This window comes from Musca domestica, unplaced genomic scaffold (genome assembly GCF_030504385.1).
Source record: "Musca domestica strain aabys unplaced genomic scaffold, Musca_domestica.polishedcontigs.V.1.1 1, whole genome shotgun sequence".
Taxonomy (NCBI): domain Eukaryota; kingdom Metazoa; phylum Arthropoda; class Insecta; order Diptera; family Muscidae; genus Musca; species Musca domestica.
In genome coordinates this window covers 948,743-973,202 of record NW_026712114.1, presented here as the reverse complement: position 1 = coordinate 973,202, position 24,460 = coordinate 948,743, and the positions used below count along the sequence as shown (strand labels likewise).

General features: G+C 35.5%; 7 protein-coding genes across 9 annotated transcripts; 3 read left to right on the top strand and 4 right to left on the bottom strand.

Moving 5' to 3' along the window:
• Positions 1–54: 54 nt before the first annotated feature.
• Positions 55–7,365, top strand: LOC101888776 (cyclin-G-associated kinase). Its single transcript, XM_011295196.3, has 9 exons — positions 55–440; positions 2,948–3,184; positions 3,265–3,521; positions 3,587–3,812; positions 3,872–4,536; positions 4,717–6,105; positions 6,168–6,716; positions 6,786–6,947; positions 7,013–7,365. Exons 1-9 carry the CDS (start codon positions 218–220, stop codon positions 7,118–7,120), a joined length of 3,816 nt encoding a protein of 1,271 aa, XP_011293498.3. The 5' UTR covers positions 55–217; the 3' UTR covers positions 7,121–7,365.
• A 2,552-nt stretch (positions 7,366–9,917) lies between these two features.
• LOC131801099 (guanine deaminase-like) lies at positions 9,918–12,096 on the bottom strand. The gene is made up of 7 exons (XM_059119196.1): positions 11,917–12,096; positions 11,562–11,825; positions 11,216–11,370; positions 10,850–11,021; positions 10,691–10,792; positions 10,465–10,630; positions 9,918–10,407 (listed from the first exon to the last, which is right to left on the bottom strand). Exons 1-7 carry the CDS (start codon positions 12,013–12,015, stop codon positions 9,986–9,988), a joined length of 1,380 nt encoding a protein of 459 aa, XP_058975179.1. The 5' UTR covers positions 12,016–12,096; the 3' UTR covers positions 9,918–9,985.
• A 1,573-nt stretch (positions 12,097–13,669) lies between these two features.
• Positions 13,670–15,808, top strand: LOC101888434 (zinc finger protein 805). Of its 2 annotated transcripts, none has more exons than XM_020037595.2 (4): positions 13,670–14,086; positions 14,152–14,449; positions 14,518–14,685; positions 14,746–15,808. In XM_020037595.2, the coding sequence occupies exons 1-4, from the start codon at positions 13,817–13,819 to the stop codon at positions 15,717–15,719; spliced, it is 1,710 nt and encodes a 569-aa protein (XP_019893154.2). In that variant the 5' UTR covers positions 13,670–13,816; the 3' UTR covers positions 15,720–15,808. The 2 variants fall into 2 exon arrangements, with proteins under 2 accessions (XP_019893154.2, XP_005185868.2); XM_005185811.4 differs by having other exon boundaries at positions 13,671–14,086; positions 14,743–15,807.
• A 406-nt stretch (positions 15,809–16,214) lies between these two features.
• Positions 16,215–17,130, bottom strand: LOC101889487 (uncharacterized). Its single transcript, XM_005185817.4, has 2 exons — positions 16,801–17,130; positions 16,215–16,733 (listed from the first exon to the last, which is right to left on the bottom strand). The coding sequence occupies exons 1-2, from the start codon at positions 17,063–17,065 to the stop codon at positions 16,345–16,347; spliced, it is 654 nt and encodes a 217-aa protein (XP_005185874.3). The 5' UTR covers positions 17,066–17,130; the 3' UTR covers positions 16,215–16,344.
• A 1,321-nt stretch (positions 17,131–18,451) lies between these two features.
• On the bottom strand, positions 18,452–20,861 carry LOC131806668 (protein RFT1 homolog). The gene is made up of 7 exons (XM_059131228.1): positions 20,461–20,861; positions 20,188–20,405; positions 19,631–20,126; positions 19,307–19,570; positions 18,861–19,243; positions 18,678–18,798; positions 18,452–18,615 (listed from the first exon to the last, which is right to left on the bottom strand). Exons 1-7 carry the CDS (start codon positions 20,518–20,520, stop codon positions 18,481–18,483), a joined length of 1,677 nt encoding a protein of 558 aa, XP_058987211.1. The 5' UTR covers positions 20,521–20,861; the 3' UTR covers positions 18,452–18,480.
• Positions 20,862–21,067: 206 nt separating this feature from the next.
• LOC131806643 (trafficking protein particle complex subunit 6b-like) lies at positions 21,068–21,773 on the bottom strand. Its single transcript, XM_059131176.1, has 3 exons — positions 21,647–21,773; positions 21,321–21,584; positions 21,068–21,261 (listed from the first exon to the last, which is right to left on the bottom strand). The coding sequence occupies exons 1-3, from the start codon at positions 21,713–21,715 to the stop codon at positions 21,136–21,138; spliced, it is 459 nt and encodes a 152-aa protein (XP_058987159.1). The 5' UTR covers positions 21,716–21,773; the 3' UTR covers positions 21,068–21,135.
• Positions 21,774–21,953: 180 nt separating this feature from the next.
• LOC101889134 (protein O-mannosyl-transferase TMTC4) lies at positions 21,954–24,456 on the top strand. 2 transcript variants are annotated; one of them, XM_059131095.1, is made up of 3 exons: positions 21,954–23,372; positions 23,436–23,511; positions 23,575–24,456. In XM_059131095.1, the coding sequence occupies exons 1-3, from the start codon at positions 22,180–22,182 to the stop codon at positions 24,358–24,360; spliced, it is 2,055 nt and encodes a 684-aa protein (XP_058987078.1). In that variant the 5' UTR covers positions 21,954–22,179; the 3' UTR covers positions 24,361–24,456. The 2 variants fall into 2 exon arrangements, with proteins under 2 accessions (XP_058987078.1, XP_058987053.1); XM_059131070.1 differs by having other exon boundaries at positions 21,954–23,511.
• Positions 24,457–24,460: the final 4 nt, after the last annotated feature.

Below are 24,460 nucleotides of genomic sequence, written 5' to 3'. Positions count from 1 at the left end.
GTGCTTATAAATTACCCGTTATCCAAATACTCATCACATTAGCAACACTGATTTTTTTGACATCAAAGTCAGTCTTTTCATTGGGTTCATATTTTGATTTTTTGTTTTATATCGAAGAAAAGGAAGATAGCAGTGGAGACGTGAATTAAAAATATAATAAATTAACGCTTTGGTGTAATAGAACAGTGAACCGTGAAAAATAACAAAAAAGTAAAGAATGAGTGAATTTTTTAAATCTGCTATGGGTTATTTTAATAACCCAACAAACGCATCAACGAATACTAGCAACAACACATCACAGCCAAATAGTGGTGGCTCATCCGTAAATGTCAACAACACGTACAGAAGTTCATCGTCGTCGTTGCAGGAAAATGACTTTTGTGGTCAAATAGTTGAAATCAATGGCCGTAAATTGCGTGTAAAAAGAGTTATTGCTGAAGGTTTGTATTTTTTGGGTGAACAATGGTGCTCATGGTGATTAATAATTGCACCAACTTACATACCTACACACTCGCACACACACTCGTTTTCAACTTCGACCTCCGTTCACAGCTTGGCAATAAAAAAAGGGAACACAGAAAAAAAGTTAAGGAAAAGAAAAAAATCAATACATGTTTGTTTTTTTCTGCCTTTGTTTCGTTTATTTAGTGGGCGTTTATCTACTGTGTGCAATTTGTTGCAATGGGAGTAGGTTTTCATAATTTGCGTTTTCGTCTTCTTCCATACAGTTTTCCGATAAGAATTATGATGACAAAGGGCGAACAACTACAGCAAAAACGTTGCCTAATGTCTTGGCGTTTTCCAATTCGAAATCGTTCTCAACCAAATCAAGATGACACTTACAACGAACGTAACGAACTATCTCAGCTCTGCAGTGTTGTTAGTTAACCTTGAGTGAATGTTGTTGTTATTACTGCTGGTTTTGACCCCACCATACATTGTGGTACGCAATGAAAACAATCAGACCTGCCATTAAACAGCATACGCCGTTTGGTGATGATTAAGTTGTTGTAGATAAGAAATAGAAATATAGGTAGACGACGTAAGGTAACATATGCACTGGAATAGACAGACAATAATAGAAAGCAATTTTGTTTAATTTTTTTTGGAATTATTTAATTTTCATTTGTTTATAATGTTCCAGTAACTCATAGTGTGAGCTATTATATCATTGGGAATACATTTGTTTGGAAATATAAATACCAATTAACATTTCGAATTCCAACTACATGTGTGCTGTGTGCAAGGGAATCACACAATTTTATACCATGCATCATACATAGCATGGAGGGAATATTAAGTTCGTCATTTCGTTTGTAACTCATCGAAATAATAATTTTGTATCCAACAAAGTATATATATTCTTGATCAGCGTAAAATTCTAAGAATGTCTTGCAATTGCGCTAGAGTCAAAACGAATCCAATTATATTTACAGCTGGTATTTTTTTTTATTTTTAAAGCGACGTTAATTGATATATTTTTTCAAGTTATTGCGATAGCCCATCTGCAATCTTATTAGCCATTTTGCTACTACAGAGGTTCATACGGCTTAAATGTGTAGACAGAACGATTTTGGGCCCAATGTCTATTTAGAAGGCTAGATATAACACTGTTACAAAAGTTAAAAATTTCCATAAAAATTATTAATCTCACATAATGCGTAGGTTGTATCAATTCCTTCCCTCCTACTCTGCCACAAAATGTGAAGAGGTGCAAGGTGAAAAATGGATAAAAATTTTTACCAAATTCGTGCCTCTTTCAAATCGTAATCGTTGGCCGAAAATTGGATGTTGTTGTTTCGGGTGAATCTGGTAACGTAGATCTCGCTTCCTAGGCACCGTTGGATGTTGACAAACTAGCTGATGAATTAGATTCTGTAGCTGGTTTTCAATTTCCTACTAAATTCCCATTATGATGCGGATCATGATGTGTATGCGATCCCTTAGCAAAGGGAGGTCGCCCCTTCGGTCGGCAGGGTTGGGAATGTGAGGCGTGGGAACGTTCGATAAAAAAAGGTGCATATCCCGCCGATTAATAACTGCGAACCCCGTTGTTTTGCAAGATATTGATGGTAATGACCAGAGAGGTTCATCGCTGACAGAGTAGATTGACTGCTCCACATTCTCCATGGTAAACGAGGATGCTCCCATCCGAATAAGAGGAGAGTTCCACAGTTTGCCAGACCTAACCATAATGGCACCATGTCTGATAAATTAACCAGCGCATTTCTCTTGGGTTAGACCATATCTCAATATACAACCAGAAACTTCAATGGCCAGAATCCAGAGAGATCTCCAACCCTCGACATGATTTTCCGAGACATCATCAAATGAACCAAATTTCACAGCAGAGGCAGCGGGACTAGCAAACGAGTTGTGATGATCTCCGTCGTTTCAACCCTACTGATCCCAGAATCAGTAAATTGACTGTGGAAGTCAACTGGTTGGTATAAGAGCCTAAGAGAAATAGTGGCATGAATATCTGAAGTGTTTTATCACTGGAATCGATATAAGTAAATCGCTCTCGAATCTTAGGAAAAAGAATGATAACTTTTAACGTCGGGCAACCCGAGAGCGATAGGGCGAAGCGAAGAGTACTACGTCATATCAGATCTTTTCCCGCCGAGGAAGAGTTTCCCATGTTGCAAAGTTCATCCAAAGCGTTGGGCCCAGACGGAATCTCCATGACAATGCACCCCATATCCACACATATCAGTAGAAGATTTAACCAGAATAAGCCCTGTAATACAACAGTTTTGGTAGACCTTGGCCTATCGAAGAGCATTTGATAAAGTCAATAAAAGAAATTTTACATCAAAAAGAAACATTATAAACATTTAATTTCCCAAATTTAATATATTCTTCAATTGCTTATTTATAGCTTATCAATTTTTATTATTTTCCGATTGGTACAAGTTCATTTCACTCCCGTCTTTTATCTTTTCAGGCGGTTTTGCATTCGTTTATGTCGCCCAAGATATTCAGACGGACAAAGAATACGCTCTCAAGCGACTCATTGGTGCTGATAAGAAAGCATGCCAAGTTATCATCAATGAAATTAACACACACAAACGTTTGACGGGACATCCGAATATTGTTGGATTTGTTGCCGCCAGTTTCATAGATAAAACCACTGGACCACAACAGAGGGCTGAATATTTACTCCTAACGGAGTTATGTAAAGGTAAATTCAAAATGAAATAAAATTATTGAAATATTTTTTTTAAGACTTAATCATTATTTCTAACTCTCTTGTTTTTCCAGGCGGTTCACTAATTGATTGCATGGGCTCTAGCCTAGATCCTCCAGTAGTTTTAAGAATATTTTATCAGGCCGTTAAAGCTGTTGCTCATATGCATTCTCAAACGCCGCCCATTGTTCATCGTGACATAAAAATTGAAAACTATTTGTTGGGTGATGACAAGCAACTAAAACTGTGCGATTTTGGTTCAGCAACAAGTGAGATTTTCTCACCCACCTTGGATTGGAATGCTCAGCAACGAAATACTCTGGAAGATCAGGTAAATTTTTAAATTTCAAAGCACAATTATTTCTCCATTTATTATTTCACATTGCATATTTCCAGCTCAGCAGTGTTACCACACCCATGTATCGTGCCCCAGAAATGCTAGATACCTGGTCTAACTATGAAGTGGGCACTAAAGTTGATGTCTGGTCCTTGGGCTGTATTTTATATGTGCTTTGTTTTCAAAAACATCCCTTTGATGATTCGGCTAAACTGCGCATAATTAATGGAAATTACACGATACCAACAGATTCCAGATTTCAATGTTTTCATGATATCTTAAGAGGTCAAGAGAGAAGACAATTGGTGATTTAAACAAAATTTAATTTATTTTTATCTTTACAGGTTGTTTAACTGTTGATCCTGCACAACGCTTTAGTATTTCAACAATATTAGATCGCTTGGCTGCCATATCGGAGACAATGCAATGGAGCCTAAAAGGTCCCTTGGATCTGCGTGGTAAACCCATTGTTACCACCACACCGGAGCATTTAAGCCCAAATCCAATGGCACAGCCTCAGCAGCAACGTTCCTCAGCAGGCAATTCAATATTTTATGATGATCCTTCCAATGTACCACCAGGTCAACAAATGTCTTCGCAACAACAACAACAACAGCAACAAAGTTCCTCTTCTTCGGTTAACTCCACCAATGGCAGTTTACTGTCCTCTTTACGTGGTGGTGCTGGTAGTTTTTTAAAAAATCTCAAAGATACCTCCTCCAAAGTTATGCAAACCATGCAACAGACAATCGCACGTTCTGATTTGGATATTAGCTACATAACATCACGAGTTTTGGTCATGCCATGCCCTTCGGAGGGTTTCGAGTCGGCATATAAAACCAACAACATAGAGGATGTGCGTCTATCAATTGAAAGTCGATTTCCTCCGCAAAAAGTTAGTGTTTATAATTTTGGTCCTAGATCTTGCCCACGTTTAGCACCACCAGTGCGCACTGTGGAGGCTGGCAGTATATATGGTTGTTCCCAGGCGCGTGCACCTAATTTGCAGGTAATTTATGGACACATGACTTCAATCACTTTCGATTTATTAAAACGATTAAATCAAACGGAATAAAGAAAACTCTAATGCCAAACTGTCCTAAACTGCTGTTCGTTTTAAACAAATATTCAAATATTATTTTAAAAGCCTGAATTGAATTTATATCAATGAATATTTACTACATTGCAGGGACTTTTCTCCGTTGCCGAGGATATGTATGGTTTCCTTACCGCTGATCCCAAGTCAATTGTTATAATACAAACAGGGGATTCCGGCGGCTGTACGGCAGCCACACTGGTCTGCGCCTTGCTAATGTATTCAGATCTCATCTTGGAGCCGGAAGATGCTGTACAGGTATTTGCCGTCAAGCGACATCCCATCAATCTAAGGCCATCCGAATTTCGTTATCTTTATTATTTGGGTGACATACTACGTCCCACTCCACTGCTGCCTCACTATAAAAATATTAATTTAATATCGCTAAGTTGTCAACCAGTACCTCGTATGACTAAGACCCGTGATGGTTGTCGCATTTACGTTGAAGTATACAACAATGAACGTCTCTTGCTCTCCACCATGCAGGACTATGAAAAGATGCGTTTGTATATGGCGGGTCCGGGTAAAATCACTTTGCCCCTCAATGTGACAGTATGTGGTGATTTTGTTGTGGTTCTATATCATGCCCGCAAGGGTATGGTTAGACCACAGGGTATAAAGATATGTCAATTTCAATTACATACTGGTTTCATACCCGAACAAGAGACATTGATTAATTTTGCAACACAAGATTTGGATGATTTGCCCACTGATGCGGAGTGTGTAGCATCGAATTTTGCCGTATCTTTATCTCTGGCTGTCATGGATAGTGAAACGCCACCGGCCCGCAATCCGCCATGGCTTTTGGCAAAACCCAGTCGTAATGCTTTTAATTTGTTTAGTTCCCAATTGGAATATGAAGAAATGATTGATAATTTTGTAACGAAGCCAACAACAAGCAAGAGCACGATGCCAGTGCAACCGACAAGGGCTGCTGCTGCTGCTGCTGAGCCTGCAAATAAAGAAAAACCCATGACTCCGCCGTTAATAATGCCGGATATAACAGAAATTTCCCATGAATCCAATTTTACCCAACCTGATCCAGCGCCTCCCATAGATTTACTAAATCTGAATCAACCTTCTACATCGCATCACAACTTTACCGACCCCCAGGCCACAGCTATGCCTTCAACGGATGCTAGTTTCGATCTGCTTGGTGCTTTTGGTGATGATGATTCATCGGGAATCGGCACCGCACCAATACCCGATATTTTGGCTAATAACTCTCAACCTAAATCGGCGGCAGATTTGGACGATATTTTTGGGCCGCTTCATTCGGAAACTTCGACTACATTTAATTTGGATTTCAATGCGTTTGCTTCGCCAACTCCAACACCTCAGACTGCTACAGCTCCACCACCGTTTTGTGGTCCCAAAATAACAACAAGTAGTTCCGCTTCCAATGTACCATTTGGTACAATGCCTACTTTTACCACACAGACAGCTAGCAAAGAACCATCACCACAACAGCAAACACAGCAGGTAAAGGGTAATGTTGAATAAGAAAATAATGTGTTAATCTTTGTGGTTCTCTCTTTTTTTAGGCCAAAGATCCATTTGCCGACATTGCTAGTCTAGCTTCGGGCTTAAACATTAACTTTACGCCACAGACACTGGGTGGCAAATCGGCAGGACACACCCCAGTCGGTACCAGTCCCTTTGCCACACATTTTTCAAGTCCTACCCATAACAACAATGTACCCAATAGTAACATACGTATGCCTTCTAACACAGTTCCACAGCCATCACCCAATCACATGAAGTCTCCAAATAATTCAACATTTGGCATGCAACCTCCTCCCACTTCGGCATTTGGAACTCCCTCACCACAGCCCACCGGAGTTCAAAATCCATCATCCTCTAACACAAACACACGTCCTGACTATAGTCGCTCACATTTTGAACAGCCGAAACCTGCGACAGCCTCAGCATCACAACAGTCAAAGAGTTCAGATATTTTTGCGGATATTCTTGGAGAACAAGGCTACAAGTTTACCAGTAAAGCCAATCAGGGCCCAAGGTCGATTAATGAAATGCGTAAGGAAGATTTGATCAAAGACATGGATCCCAAAAAAGTTATGATCATGGAATGGGTAAGGAAATCACAGTTTAATATTTTCAAAAGATCTTTAAATTTATGTCACTGTTTTTTTCTCTTTTAGACGGAAGGTAAAAAGAATAACATAAGGGCTTTGCTATGTTCCATGCATACTGTGTTATGGGCAGATGCCAAATGGACTAAGTGTGAAATGTCCCAGCTAATAACACCGGCCGATGTTAAAAAAGGTTATCGCAAAGCCTGTCTAGCAGTACATCCGGATAAGGTATTTGTATATAGAAATATTTCGATAGATTCAAAACGTTAATGGATATACTATTTACTTTATAGCATAATGGCACTGAAAACGAAGAGATTGCTAAACTGATTTTCATGGAACTGAATAATGCTTGGACTGACTTTGAAAATGATGCCACTCAACAGAATATGTTCAATTAAATACAAAATATTGCTACAATAGAGATACAAACAAAACTAATTAATTTCTTGAGATATTGTGAAAGACGATGGCAGAAAAACAAATACGTTATTGAATGTGTAAACGATAGTGCAATGCTATCTATCTCCCCTACTACAAAGTAGAAATATTGTCCTTAACAACATATTGTTAAGAAAACCGAAGAAAACGGAATGCGCTATTAAATGCTTTAAGCTCTTAATTCTAAAATCAAAAACAAACATAATTACCAATAATTTGCAAACTGTATAGAAACAAATTATAGACTTTATTTACTTAATATTTATCTACAAAAAAAAATACATATGTTTTTCTCTAATATATCTTAATTTATACAAAACTACTAAGTTAATAGCAAAATATTTAAATATTTTCCAAATGGGACTGTCTTTTTTTAGGTTTTTTTTATTACCTTTCCTTTACAAAAAGAAACAAAAACCGTAATTCAAAATGCAAATTGAATTTTAGCAAAGTATTAAATGTTAAAACACAAAGAAATTATCTAAAAAAATATTTTTAGTATGAAATTTTTATTATTATTATTATCATTAGAACTCATAGTTTAATGTGAAACGCTCAGAATTTTCCTTCTTTTTTTCTAAAAAAAAAAACAAAAGAAATCCATTCCAACATCCTAGTAATGTACCATATTTATTTACTTAACAATGTAAATAAGTTTAGGAGGATTCAATTCCCCATTATCTCTTATTAAAATCCCTTTTTCCCCCCTACAACTGCAAAGAAACACGGTCTAAACGCATACAAAATAAAGAATAAATTCTAGATATTTTTGTGTCAATGTATATATTTTAAGAATATTATTACTATTATATACATATATATTTAGCTATAAAATATATATTTGAATCGTATGAAATTACATTAAAAAAATATAATATTTAAATATATACATAAATATATTAAAAATATATTACAAGTGTTTTGTTTTTTATGCCGGTGCAAAATTATTTCATTCTATTACGAAAAAGAACTAGATCGGAATTTATTAGAAAATATCCTGTTTTTGCCGGAGCCTTACATGTTTTTATACCCTCAGCCATTTGATACGGCCAAAACGTTCCTCATCAAAATAGCGGTTTTAGACCCCAGGTCTCTTTGCACCAAATCCGTTTCAGGATATTTGGAGTCGATCTACCTCGCCCGATCGTCTTCAAATTATGCACGTCACAATAGTTTTAGTAACCCAAGGTCTGGTATGAAGGTGGAATATATAGGTCGATTCCTTCTGGTAGGTCCCTCAAAAAGGGTCAACATTTTGAATATCCATGAAGCTCATAAAACGCGAAATTAACATCCAATTGAATTGAAACTTGGTACATCTCAATATTTCCAACAACACAAGATCTGTTCTAAATATGGTAGAGATCAGACCATTCCTTCTGGTACCTCCCCCACAAAGGGTCAAAGTTTTGAATAACCAAAACTCTTATTAAATCCGAAATAAACATACCGTTCTCTTCATATTTCACACATACCAATATTTCTAGTAATACAAGACCTGCTGTGAAGATGGGATATATCGGTCTGCTCTTTCTGGTACCTATCCCACAGAGGATCAAAATTCTGTATATCCATGAAGCTCATAAAACGCGAAATTAATATCCTATTCAATTCAGACTTAGTTTACCTCAATATTTCCATCAACACAATATCTGTTATAAAGATGGTAGAGATCGGACCACACCTTCTGGTACCTCCCCCACAAAGGGTCAAAATTTTGAATAATTATATCTCTCATAAAATGCTAAATAATCATCCGATTCTTTGCAAACTTCAGACATCTCAATAGTTCTACTAGCACAAGATTTGGTATGAAGATGAAAGATATCGACCTACCCTTTTGTGGTACCTCCCCCAAACGATCACAATTTTAAATACTTAAATCTCTCATAACTTGCGAAAGCAGTCAGCGATTCCGTTCAAACCTGGTATATCTCCATATTTCTCTCAACAAGAGATCTGATGTGAATGAAATTTTCTGCTAGTAAGCTAATCCGGTTCTAAATTCAGGTTCAACATTTCGGCTACTTTCGCGGTCTGTAATCAAAGATCTTTTAGAGTGAGCGGTTTAAGTTTGGTAGGGCAATTTAGGAGTTGCAGTGTTTTTGTCAATTCGTGCCCAATACGAAATGAGACGACTGCACCATCCCGAACGTAATTGCGCCTAAACTACCCTAGATGGGGGATGGACTCCGAGAATGTCATTCATACTGTGATAGTTGATGGTGACATCTGTGGCTGCATGAATACCACTTAGATCTGTTCCGGAGATATCACTCCACCTTGGGATTGAACTCTAACATTAGATATTTAGTCGTTTCCACCGAAATTGAATCAATATGAAATTTACATTTTTAATTTAATTCCCATCGAAATCTTTTCGATTTTGGTGCCTTCATTTGGCACCTGAACATGATGAAGATGGTCATGGTTTAGAGAGTTTTGGAACATGTAAAAAATATAGTCTATCATTTACCTGCTATTCGCTTTCTGTTAAGAATTTGTTTGGTAGTTCCAAACGCACACAGCTTTAAAAAAGCCTTAAGATGTTCTTAAAATATGAACATTGAACTTAGTTCCGTTTGCTGTAGCATTCGCCGATTATAAAACAAACATAACAGGGAGATCGAAGAATCTTAATCGCCCATATGAATGTATCTTTGCGCAGATTACTTATGCCTTTGTTCCACTACAAGTCAGACGAAAACTATGAAGTCTACCTTTTTTAATTGTCAAAAGTATTTAATTTAATCTCTTTATTTGCTCTCCTGTTTTAATTATGGAATGTTTAAAAAAATATAAAAAATAAATATTTTTCCTGAAATCTATTTAACTTGCTTTCCAGCAACATACACCTTGGAGATATTACGATCATCGCCAGTATATATGAATTTCTGTACCATTTCTAATAACTTTACTTCGGCTGATTTTTTTCCATAATCTTCCATGTTGTAGAAGCCGAAATTGTGCAAAGGATACACCCCGGTATCGATTAGCAATGCATCAAATTCTTTGCCCACCACAAAATTGCCACATACATTATCCATAGCCAAGGCCTCGGCACCACCCAATGTTGCCAAATAGATGGCTTGTTTGTAATCAAGTGGTTTATAGTCTGCCTTCTCAGCATTTTGTAATTTTCCAGTACCGAAAATATGTTGTTTTTTAACAAACTCAATGTGATGGGAAACATCAAGAGCTCGCAAGATGGCATCTTGGATTGAAATGGAGTTACCACCAGAGACATCTAAAAAATAACACAAATATCCAATAATGTGTCTGTAAAAAAAACGCAAAAAATTACCTGTTCCCAAACCAACTTTTACACCATTTTCTATCAAGCGTAAAACATCACAAAATCCAGAGCTAAGCATTGTATTTGAGGCCGGACAATGGGCCACAGAAGTGCCACGTTCTTTGAACAAGGCAATCTCTTCATCTTCCAGATGGACGGCATGGGCCATAACAGTCTAAATTAAATAAAAATTTGCATAATATATGACTTGTTATAATTTCAAGTTTTACCTTACCTTATTTGTCAAAAGTCCTGCATTGTCGTAGGCCTTGGCATAAGATGTTGAGAATAACTGCTTAACAAAATCAATCTCTGCCACACTCTCGCTTATATGGCTCTATAAAGATATATTTTGTAATGTAAGGCAAATTTATTAAATTATTATTATCCTCACCTGTACATGGAGATTATGTTGCTTGGCAATGGCACCCAAACCACTCAACAATTCTTTGGTACAACTCAGAGCAAATCGTGGTGTAATAATTGGTTTAACCAATTCTGTGGAAAGTTTCGACATCTCATCTACAAATTCTTTTGTAGCGCTTAATGATTCCTCGGTTTTCTCTCTGTGAAAATATAATTAAATTGCAATTTAATTGGTAACTTGGAACAAGGCCCAGTCCGCATTCAACTGACAAGTTTTGACGTTTTTGTTATTTTGCATGACTAAATTTTAAAGCAGTGTATCAGAGTCTATTTGGGTTAAACTTGTGAATCTGAATTGGGATTGACGTGAAGTCTGTAAATTTCCAATACTCACACATAAAAGTCGGGACTATTGCAATTGGAACAAACTTTACCCACCAAAGCACGTTGACCTTGTCTTAAGGCTTCTTTGGCTAGTATTAAAGTGCTATCCTTGTTATTGGTGCCAAAATATGATGCCAATGTAGTACCGTTTTTAATGGTAGCTTCCTGAAAGAATAAGTCATTTTTGCAATGTAATAAATGAGGTACTTGTATGCTAAATTTAAAATTTCGAAGGATGTGACCAAAAGTGCCATTACATGTCACTTTCTACTCTAAATCCAAATATATTTTTTTAACTTTCACCTAGAAACGATATTCCTCTTAATACGGATCCCATCAACAAACGAAATACTCACCACAACTTTTGTATAAACTTTACTGGCAAATTCCTGATCGGTAAATTTAGCTTCCAATGGGAATGTATAGGTGTTTAACCATTCAAGCAATGGCATATCTAAGCCCAAACCGATTTGTGCAACTTGTGGAGCATGAATGTGACAGTCAACAAGACCGGGCATAAGAAATTGTTCCTTGGTCATTTGTGTGATTTCAGCATCTTGAGGAAAATCTTTACCAGCACAATTTTTCCATGCAACATAATCATCGCCTTCGCCAACAATCTATAATAACACATACACACAATCATAAATATTTACAGTTTTTGATTATTGATCTTACGATACGATATCGCTCGCATTGAATGATTATTACCTTTCCATTTTGAACGGCTACAAAGCCATTTGTGTAGATAACAAATTCATTTAGAGATTTTGTATAGATCACTTGTCCCAAGAATACTTTGGCTGTCATGTTGACGACGTTGTCTTGTTCTGGTGTTCTTATTGAAATATTTCTGAATTAATTAATTCGGAACGTGTAGCTTGTTTACACGATCGAACAGCAGAGTTCAAATCATATCATGTTCTTATCAAAAGCTTCAATTGAATGAATGAGCTTAAACAACAGAGATGTAACAGTTGGTATGGGAACATTAGGTATGTTCGATAACGCATTATGTACAAAAATGACTCAAATTTGAACAAAAAATGTGAAAGTGATAATAAAAGTTGGCACAATAAAAAATCTATTTACTGATAGTTATCCCAATTCTGTCAAAAGTGGATGCTGAAAAATGCTGTCAAAAGTGATAAAGTATGGAATTTTGTGATATGAAACACGAATAGTTTGTAAATGTTTACGGGGTTCGAATTATGTCTGTAAAAGTTGTGATTTCAATTTCACGGATTTATCATAATAACGACTTCCTCATGTGATTCATTTTTTATTTTATTCCAAATTCAATTAAGACACGAGATGATATATGGAGTTCGCAGATGGAAAATATCGATATCGATCCTCTGGTACCTCCCACACAAAAGATCGAAATTTTCAAAAAAAATATTTGACCGCACAGAGAGAAAGGATAATCCGATTTTGCTTCATCTTTACAAGTCCTAACATTTCCATCAAATACCTCCCCCCAAAGGGTGAAAATTTTAAATAATTATAACACTTATAAAATATGATGTAAAAGTCCGATTATCTTCAAATTACACACATCACAATATTTTTATTAACCCAAAGATGAAGTTTGAATATATAGGTCCACTCATTTTGGTTCCTCCCTCACAAAGGCTCAAAATTTTGAATATCCACGAAGCTCATAAAACGCGAAATGAACATTTCCATAAACAGAAGATCTGTTATAAAGATGGTAGAGATTGGAGCATTTCTTCTGGTACATCCCCCACAAAGGATCGAGGTTTTTAATAACCAAAATGAGCAGAAAATCCGAAATAAGCATCCGGTTCTTTTCATATTTCGCACATCCCATTATTTGTACTAACATAATATCTGCTTTGAAGATGTGATATATCGGTCCACTCCTTCTGGTACCTCCCCCACAAAGGGTCAAATTTTTGAATATCCATGAAGTTCATAAAAGTTAACATCCAATTCAATTCAGACTTGGTACATCTCAATATTTTTATCAACACAAGATCTCTTATAAAGGTAGTGGAGATCGGACGATTTCTTCTGGTACCTGGCCCACATAGGGTTCCAGATTTTAAAAAACAGAACGCTTTCTTCAAATTTCCCACAAACATACATTTTTGCTAACACAAGATCTGTTGTGAAGATGATATATATAAGTTAGCGATTCTTTTCAACAAAATATTTCTCTGTATCAGAAACCTGAGATGAATATGGAATTTATGAATTCGCATAAAATTGGATATAAGTGTTCGATTTTCTTGTAATTTATCCCATACCAATATTGCCCATAGCCATGCCAATTAGCCCAAATTCCATTGATCTTTTAATCAATGAAGTAACCACCTTTTTAATTTGAACTCGGATCCATTTCTGTTTCTCCTTCAACTTGGTTGGCCCCAATATTTTCAGAACTATGAATTATAGAACACTAATAACAGCTGTTAGCTTTGGTTTGCTTTGGATTCTCGTTCTAAATAAAGCGACCAATCAGAAAAAAACTGCAAAGATGTGTCAACTTGATTGCGAAAACAGCGAAAATAAATATTTATTTTTTGCATTTTAAAATGTTTTTCATAAAAATCTTTAATAATAAATACATAAAAATTCCAACAAAATGAATGAAGAGGAATGTGCTCAATGCGAATGTGAATGTACTGGCAACAAGGGGAAGAAATGCCGCCGATTGTGTTCAACGGAAAAGAAGACCAAATCATCAAGCAAAGTCTCGAAACAAACTCATATTGTTGAGGAAACAGTAGATGGCGTCCACAGCTATTACTGTACGGCCTGCCATAAACGATTTAGGAGCCGTACCCAAAAATATTATCATTTAGAATGTAATCAATTACATGAACAACTTTTTCGATGTGATTCTTGTCCAAAGGTATAAAATTTTGGGAAAAGCAATTAATGACCAAGGACTCCAAAGCTTTATTTGTATATTTTTAGACCTTTTCCCGACAATCACATTTGAAATATCACAGAGAATCACATGCATCTCCCATTAACAAATGTTCCAAATGTGATAAAATATTTTCAAATCCATTGGCTTTAAAGAAACACGAAGGTCTGCATAAAGCTGAGCCAAAACCTTGCCCACAATGTGATAAAAAGTTCTCAAAAAGGACTTCATTGGAAGAGCATATAGCCCGTGATCATATGCACAATTTGCCCTATGCCTGTGGCAAATGCAATAAAAAATATTCTTCAAAATCCACACTACAGCTGCATGAACTATCTCATGAAAGTAAGTATCCAACTATATGTGTAATAAAAAGGGGGACACAGTTAATCTGTTTAATATATTTTCTTTAGAGAAAAGATTCGAATGTAATTTGTGCGGTAAACATTTTCAACGTAATTCCATTTTAAATTTACATCTGAAACGCCATTATCAAACAACACCAAACTACAAATGTTGGGGGTGTGAAAAAATGTTCTCAGAACCCGGTGCTTTGTCTAGGCATCGTAAAATACATGAAGGTAGGTCATTGACATTTCGTTGGCATTTTCGATACAGTAATTTTCATAAATTTATAGAAGATGCTGTACGCTATTATTGTACATTGTGTGATTTAAATATTTTGCGTAAGGATAATATGGCAAGACATATAAAAACCATACATCCCGATGAAAGTTATGGGAATATTGTCCAGATATTAAAGCCTACTGCAAACATAAGCAATCAGCTAACTGAAACCATTACAAATAAGACTGAAAGAGAAGATGATGTGCAACAGCATGTTGTTGTTGAACCTAATGATATTGGTGATAATACATCTAAAAATGTGGAATCATCAAATAATTTTGTCATTATTGAAAATAAATTATTACAAAGGCCATCTACACATTCCCTGGATGACCGACAAACATTGAATCAAATTCATGTTATTACTGCCCTACCCGCAACCAAACAGACTGATGATATTCAACAGGCAAGTGAAAGGTCTTTTGAAATTTGCCAAAACGATACAACACGTGAAAATAATAAAAATGAAAAATGGGAATCTAGATTTCAAACTCAACAAAAACTGCCAGATGTAGGCGATGTGCAATGTAAAACACAAGACCCTGATTTGAAATGTAAAGAGTCGACAATGTCCACTAAAGAATCGGAGAACATTCACCAGCCCATTGTTCTTCATACACCCTCGGTTATACGATCTGTGGGTAATGTTAGTAAGAAAATTATATTTCAATTAAATGATGCCGAGGCAATAAAAAAACCCAAGGTATCTAACTCGGCATTGGATTACGAATATAAACATAAGAAATATAATCATCATTACAATGTCGATTTGTATCGTAAAATTTTGGGTATAACTGGCGACGATGACGAAGACAATGAACAAGAAAATAACAATAATAATAATTATAATTCTCAGTTGGAAGAACAGCCTGAAGTGATAAGACCTAGGGATCAAGAAGAATGTTTTAATGGAAACACAAATGGAAATGCTGCTGCCGTGCATTGGCGTAAGAGTTTTAAGCACATCTATGAAACGTCTTCAATGTAAAGAAGCATATATTTAAGAAATATATATAAATAAATCTGAATTCAAATACAGAAACATTTATCGAGCAATGAAATGAGATTTTATGTTATGTGTAAATGTCAGATAATCTTCTGTGTCAGAATTTATTTCTCCAAACTTACTAAAAGCAACCTTGGCTCAAAAACAAAGATTGCTCAACTTCAAAAAAATTGGAATTACAACTCTGTGCTGGAGTCTTATACTGTCAAATAGACATTTAAATATGCAACAGTTGGCTTTGTTTATTTTTAATATTTTTCTGGGGAAAGCCGCGAAACAAAAACCGAATTTTGGGGTTATTCCACAAGATTGAATCCAAAATAGTAGGACAATGCAGTTTTATCCCAAAATTCGAAAATATACATTTTATTTTTCAACCGAATTTGAAAAATTTCAAATTATTGTATTTTTTATTCAAGAAAATACAAACACATACACAAAATGTGTATATGTTTTAACAGAATAAGGGCACCAAAAGAAAAAATTGTATTTAGAGGCTAGCTTTGTTCTACTTTCTGTAATTGTGCAATGGATTCCTTCACATACGATTTATGAAGCTAAGTATTTTTTATTAACTTAACTAGACTTAATTTATAAAAAAAAACCATTAATCCATTTGTTTTTCATATAAAGCCATAATGTCATTTTCGCCCATTTTTAACGAAGCTTTAAGTTTCCACGTTAGCTTTTCGCTGCCTTGTGGAAAATTTGGTTCCAATGGCAAGGGATCCGTATAAACATTTCTTTTTTCCAACGGACCAATTATGCATAGCCATTTCCCTTTGTATAGATTAAGATATTGTAAAAATGCTGGACGATTATTAAAATAACAAAATAACAGGGCAAAATTCCAACTATCTCGTAGACAGCAGGTTCTAAGATAATCATCTTTCGTCACATCCATGCTATCTATGTAATTTAATTCTATAAATGATTTTATGGCATAATTGCTGCACCACCATTGTCGATCTACCTCTACGCCATAGGTTTCAATATCTTTAAAGAAAAACATATTGAAGAAATTAACAAATGAAAAAGAATAACTGTTTTGGCATCTACTTACTTAGACTTTCTCGTAGTATCCATTCAAATAATCCATTGCCACAACCTATGCTTAACAAACAGCCAATGCCAAATTGCCGTAATATTTTGCCCAGCTGCCATAAACATTTCTCGTTTGGCCATATCCATAGTAATTTTCTACGTATTTCCGTATCCAGATTTTCACCATATTTCAATAGAGAACGCCAATTTTTGGTTTCATTTTTAGTTAAATAATACACTTCCCTGAGACAGCTTTCCTCGTTGGCTGATGCCATGGCATTCATAAAGAAATATCAATTTAATTGAACTTTTCGGGGAAAGCATACGTGATTGGTACACTGATTTACAAATTTGTAATATAAATAAAATGGTTGATACCTACTTAGGACAGATGAAATAGCTCCGGATTTCAAAGAACTGAACAGCTAAAAATCTTGATATATTGAGGTGCGAGATCGAAACTGCACAGACGTTGTTATACCACATAGTGGCAAAGGGTATTACGTCTTTGTGCATTTGTTTGTAACATGAAGAAGCGAGGTAGACCCATAGTTACTTTCGACGATCTTCGTAGAATCACTTTCTGAGTCGTCTGTCCATGTATTCTTGTTAACAAAATGTAGGTCGCATTTATTATTCGATTGAGATGATCCGATTGTTTGGCCCAAGAACGAACCCTAAGGAAATTGGTGATAATCGGATCAGATTTGGATATAACTCCCATATAAATCTTCAACCGCTTTCGGTCCAATATCAGTTCAAATGACCTGAATGTTGGCACATCCGACCGAATTCAGTCTGGAAGCATGTACATCAAATTTGGTGAAAATCGGTTCAGATATAACTATAGCTCCCATATATATGTTTCATCACATTCGCAATATGCACCCAAAAAGGAATGAGGTTTGGTATCAGATGTCAGATACAGCCCAAAAATACCTCTGCCAAATTGTATCGAGATCGATTCAGATTTGAATATAGCTCCCATATATATCTTCAAACTCCCATATATATCTTCGATTTCGAGTTTATTGCGCAAATAATGGGCCCAAAAGAAGTGAATTTCGGGACGTACGTTTCCATTTGGTGGAACTCGGTTCTGATATATATTTTTTAATACAATCCTTCTCGAAGTGATATCATGCACTCTATAGCAATGTTATTTGGTCTAAAGGATTAAAATGTCTCCGCAAATTTAGTGAAAATCGATTCAGAATTGGATATGTTTCCCATATTTTAGTTCCCTCTGAAATCAAAGTATAACCGCTCTAAAGCCAAATGTTGATAGGTGGTATGATCTACTTCAAATAAATACTAAATATGCATAGTGGTGTAGGGTATCATATAGTCGACTCCGCCCAACTTTGACCTTTCATTACTGTTTTTCTGGATCCCAAAATATCGTTTAGTGCATTTTAATATTTTTCATGCGGCGCTTTTGTAGACATGTGTAGTTTCTGTTTTTTTTTTCTTTCCTTATAACGCACAAATATTCTCTGATCTTGGCCGTGGCCATTAACGTGCCATGTGCATGCTGCAGATGGCATTTGGCCAATTGCTTATAAATATGGTTGGCATTTAAATGATAATTGTCTCTCTCTATTAATTGGTTTGTGTTGCTTTGGTGTCTTAAGACTTATACTTATGCAAATATGCAAAAAATCAAATACTTTAATTTCGTTATAAAAAATGTAAATTTTTATTTTGTTTTTACTTTTCTTTTGTACAACCAAACTTGTTTGGCCAAATTTTGGTTTTCAAAAATCCACAACAATAGAACAAATATTGCACTAATAACACCTGTCCCCAAATGCAATTTAAATGATGTATTATTCTGAAAAAAAATTAACAGAATCGTTAAAATCGGGAGAACACAATTTGCCAGATATTGATTACCTTGGTATAATAACAAACAATATAAGTTATTATAAGACCAATGGAAAATATTTTCCCCGGTATTAATCCTTTTAAGGGTCTATAATCCAATGGCCGGTATTGTTGCCAAATATATTTACAACTGCAAGAGAATTTCAAATTATGAAAATTAACTAAGAAATAAGTACAAAACTACAACATTACCTGCTACATATTCGGCATAGCATATTTACACAATTGGCAATTATAAACCCAACTGGACCAAAGATTCTTGTCAACACAAAAGACATCACAATAAATATGATGGAAAAAATACCCATTATATAGTTATATTTGTCAATTTGCTTGCTAGTATTCGTGGCAAACATATAACCCTCGGTAATACCATTTATGGCTAGGAAGTAAATGGCTATACAATGGCAACGTAACAATTTTTCAGGCAAATTATCAGCAACAAAATTGGGTCCACCATACAAATATAACACGGAGTGTGAATAATTTTGTCCAAACATGGTAGCCAATAAGCCAATAGATGTTATGGCCAACAAAAGGTTTTCCAACAGTCGAGCAGCTTCAGAAATTTTTTTCTACAAAATAGAAAAGAAAAATTGATGAAATGTTCTTTCCCATAAAATCCCATCCTTACTAACCTTGTCCTGGTCCTTTAGTTGGACATCCCTTGCTATTGTCTGTGTAAAATAAAAATAACTGCTGTCTTCAATTGGTCGAAATATAAATCTGGCTGCTAAACTACCCAAATTGTTGACAATGTCGTAAGTGGCCTGTTCACTAAAGCTAAGACCCGGAGTTAATGACATGACATATTTTTCGCCTTCAGTGAGGATTTGTTTAACAAATGTCTGTTTGGCAAAACTCATTGTAAACTTAACCAATTCTTTGTTTAATATCTCTTCCTGAAAATCGAAAAGCTAATTAAATATTTTACAATCGCAAAATCTTTAAAATATACTCACTTTTTTCTTTAGCATTACACCGGGCAGAAAGTCTAACACACTCTGAAATGGAAAATCGTCCATATTTCCATACATATTTGCATCCCATTTCGTAAGTTCTTCATTACTTTTGTGTTCTTGTTTAAATTTCTTTAAGCATCGTATATAGTAATAATAAAAGCCATAGTATCCAACAAAAATTGTTGCGGTACTGGCCAATTGTGCATATGCAAAATATTTAATGGCTTTTGATTCATTCAAACCCAAAACCAAAAAAAGGAAAACACTTGAGCGTACCAAAATTTGCAGGGTACTTATTACAACTTTCAGTTTTACAAAACAAAATACTTGGCTAACAAAACATGGTGCTTCCGCACAAAATTCCAACAAACATGACAATGCCACGACATAGCAGGCAGAGTGATATTGCTGGCGGTATGCAATGTCTTCAACAGGTAACATTACATGCAACCACAGTTGTACACATACCAATGAAATGCAAAGACAAATTGGGAGCCTACAAATAGATAAATTACATTCAGAGCTACAGCATAGAAGAGTAGATACAACATACGTACGTAAGCCATTGCTGGTTTATTAATTGGGCCCAAGAACACTTCTGCAACTGTTTGGTGGAGCTAACACTTAACGCCGCCCGGTTTATTGCTTCTCTGGATAAAAATATTACCGTGCTTTCAAGCAATAGCAGGCGAACATTAATTATACCCAAGACATCACGGCCTATGGTGCGTATCATAAAAATGTTAACAGCAAATGTTAGAATTCGGCAGAAAATCTAATTTAAATGAAATTTATTTATTAATGGCTGATAGCACTCATCCAAAACATACCTGAAAAGCCATGTTTAGAATGGCACTTAACAGGCTGCTTTTTAATATATTGCGAGCCATGTTTGGTGATTTTCTTATCCTTTCAAGAAATGTGGCTCATTTATAGCAGCCTAACAGTTAATTAATAAAATGTTAGTATTGATTCATCAGAATTGAAAATTCTTATCAAATAGAGGAGTTTTGTTGTTGTCGTCAAAAGTTGCAGACAAAATTAAAATCGTTCCAAACGATGAAAATAACAATGAAAGACAATACGCAATAAAAATAAACAGAAAACATAATCGTCGTGTTTACGAATGAGTGTAATGCAATTGCATGGATTTGGTCTTCTTCTCCAATGAACACAACCGGTGGCATTTCTTTCCCTTGGTGCCAGTATATTGACTTTCGCATTCCTCTTCATTAATCTTGTTTGAACTTGAATATATTTATCAAAGATTTTTATGAAAAACTCTTTTCTTTTACGTTTTTTATTCTGATTTTACTCCTTATTTAGATTATTTAGAACGAGAGCCCAAGGCAGAGTAAGGCTAACAGCTGTTATTAGTAGTAGAACGTTTCCGATTTTTATTGGTAATGGCATGAAAGCATCCAACCACTGATAAGCTATGTTTCTAAATAGATTTTATTCACTTTGTATTTTTTTTTTTTTTGGAATGGTAAATATATTTTCTATTAAGCCCTACTAACTTCTATGTGAAATTTACATGCTGGTATACATTGCACTTCTGCTGTAACGCTGCTATTTATGCCCAGATTGCTCAAAGCTCCGCGTACTAAACCACAGGTAAATGCAACAAACTGGAATAAAAAAGTTACATACATTCATTTGAGTCAACATTGACACAATAAATTGATACCTTTGGTGCATGCTCCAATTGCTTTTCTCCTGGTGTAATGCGTGTCAAAAACCGAAATGCTTTGTCCTGGACAACATACATTCCCTGGTTATTGGTTCGTAAATTATCCACTTGCTTCTTGTAAATGGATGTCCAGAAATCTGTACAAATAAACTTAATCGTTTCCAGTTCATCTTTGAAACGGGGAACATCTCGTGTCATACGTTCAATGAGACGATATCCAGTTGTGAATCCTATGTATTCCAGGGTGGAGAAATCGTTTTCCTAAGAAAAAAAGCAAACGAATGATAATCAAGGGAATGCAAGTGAAGGGGAGTATTTATTACCTTATTACCATACAGACAATAATTTACGATTTCGGCATGAAGGCAGTCAAATACTATTTCTTCGGACATTGTGTTGATCAACAACAATAACTTTAAATTACTATGTTTACTATGTTTTTATAAATAATAATCCCATTGAGATGTACAATTTTCGATGAAAGACTCGACAATAGGGATTCATAGATCGACTCTCGATCTTTGGCTCTAAGTGCAAATGTGGATTGAATAACAGAGGATTTAGGGCTGAAGATTAAAGGCGGCATTTCAAAGGCAAATGTAAAGTAAGGACTGATACCAGTTATTTGTTTTACTATCCCTATGATAAAAACAAACCAAACAGCTGATGTTAGCAAGTGTTCTACCTAATTTAAATGCGTTTCTTTCAAGCCGGCTTTTCCAAACAAAAACAAACAATTCCTCAGAGGAGTGGGCCGGAGCATTTTTTATTTTCAATGGAAAAATCACAGGCAAGTTTAAATCCCCTTCATTCTAAGAAATTTTCTTAATTCGTTACTTCATTTTCCACCAGAAAAATGTCTACACATTGTAAAACCTCCACAATTATTGACTCCATGCTTGTAAAGATTGTGGCATTGGTCATCTTGTGCTATTTATCTTATGGATCAACTCTCAATGGAAGCTTTGTGTTCGATGACACTGTCGCCATTAAACAGAACAAAGCCATTGCCCAAGTACCAACCAATTATACCGCTATATTTACTAGTGATTTTTGGGGTGCCTCAATTACCAGTGAAGATTCACACAAGTCATATCGGCCTCTAACTTCCTTGCTATTCCATTGGGAATGGATAAAGTGGCAAATGCAACCCAAACATATGAAGGCAATCAACTTAGGGTTGCACACCATCAATAGCATTTTAGTTTTGCTGCTCTTAAAAAAATTCAAATTCAAAGAACCATCTTTAAGCTTGAAATCAAGCGAAGAAATTGCCTTTGTTGCGGCACTTCTATTTGCTGTCCATCCCATACACACAGAAGCTGTTGCTGGTATCGTTTCCAGAGCAGAATTAATGTTTTGCTTGGTATATCTTATCTGTTTACACATATGTATAGCATGGCACCAAAGTTATTTGTGTTCTTTGGTGCTTATTCCTATGTTGACTTTTGTAGGAGTGCTATTTAAGGAATCAGCCATAACCATACCTTTGGCATGTATATTTGTTGCATTTGTAATGGAAAGTTTACACACTTTGCCCTTGAGACAGCAACTTAAACGAGTAATTTGCACGAGAAATATATTTTTGGGTATTAGTACATTGGTTATAGCCACATTTCGTCTATGGATAGCAGGTTTCACCAGTCCCAAATTTCGTAATGCCGACAATCCGGTGGCCCATGCCAGCAGTTGGAAAACAAGATTATTATCCCAAAACTATTTATATTTTTACAATATAAAAATACTCATAAATCCAATAGAGCTATGCTTTGACTGGTCCTTTGGTTGCATTGAATTGATAGAGAAAATCAATGACAATCGTTTATTTAGGGTACTATGTTTTTATGCATTACTAGCAATTGTGGTAATTAATTATCAACGAAATTGCCAACCCTTTGTGGCCTTGGGACTTATGATTATACCCTTCTTACCGGCTTCGGGCATAATTAAAGTAGGATTTGTTATAGCCGAAAGGGTACTATATGTCCCCTCAATTGGATTTTGTTATTTAGTGGCGTATGGATTTATCTGCCTTTGTAATAATGAAAGGTATCGTAAATTTTGGAAATTCGCATTCGCTATTTTTATATGGATTTTTGTTATGCGCTGTAGACAGCGTTCAGGGGAATGGTCAACAGAGGAAAAACTGTTCTCATCAGCCTTAGATGTGTGCCCTAATAATGCAAAGGTAATATAAAAATGATTATAATATATACGTATTGTTTGCTAATATTTTGTAAATAAAATCTAGGTCCATTACAATATTGCCCGCCTGGCAACTGATATGCAAAATTATCCGAAAGCTTTCCGCCACTATCACTTAGCCGTAGAACTATCGCCAGACTATGACGCTGCTCTCATGAACTTAGGCAATTTATATCGAGATCAAGGCGATCTAACAAATGCAGAAAAATATCTGAAAGCTGCATTGGAGGTTACACCAAGTTTTGCCACAGCCTGGATGAATTTGGGAATTGTTCAGGCGGCAAAAAAGAAATTTGATATAGCCCTGCAAAGTTATCAAAACGCCCTAAAATATCGCAAAAATTATGCCAACTGTTATTATAACATGGGTAATCTATATTTAGATCGAAAAAACAATAATGAGGCTTTACGTCACTGGCAATTGGCTGTGGCTATTAAGCCAACGTTACGCCAGGCCTGGACAAATATCCTAACAATGCTCGATTCACAAGCTAGATATGATCAGGCTTTAAGAGTATCGGACAATGCCTTGAAATACATTCCCAATGATACTTCCATTACATTTTTACGTGCCAATATTTATGGAAAACTTGGACGTTATGAAGAAGCAGAAAATCTATATAAACAAGTTGTGATCAAAGAGCCGCTTAATTATTTATACCATACGAATTTAGCAGTTTTATACCATCGTTGGAATAGAATATCCGAAGCAATTGATTCATATAAAAAAGCATTGGATTGTGATCCGAAAAGAGCCATAACTGCAAGAGAAAATATAAACAAGCTGATTAACAAATTGGCTAGTAAAAAGAAAACTACAGCAAAAAGTTGAGATTAAGAACAATTGAGAGAATCTGACTTAATTATATATAGATAATTCCAAGTAGTAGGTTTAAATCGACACTGTCTTATAGATAACTAGCTTAAAATCC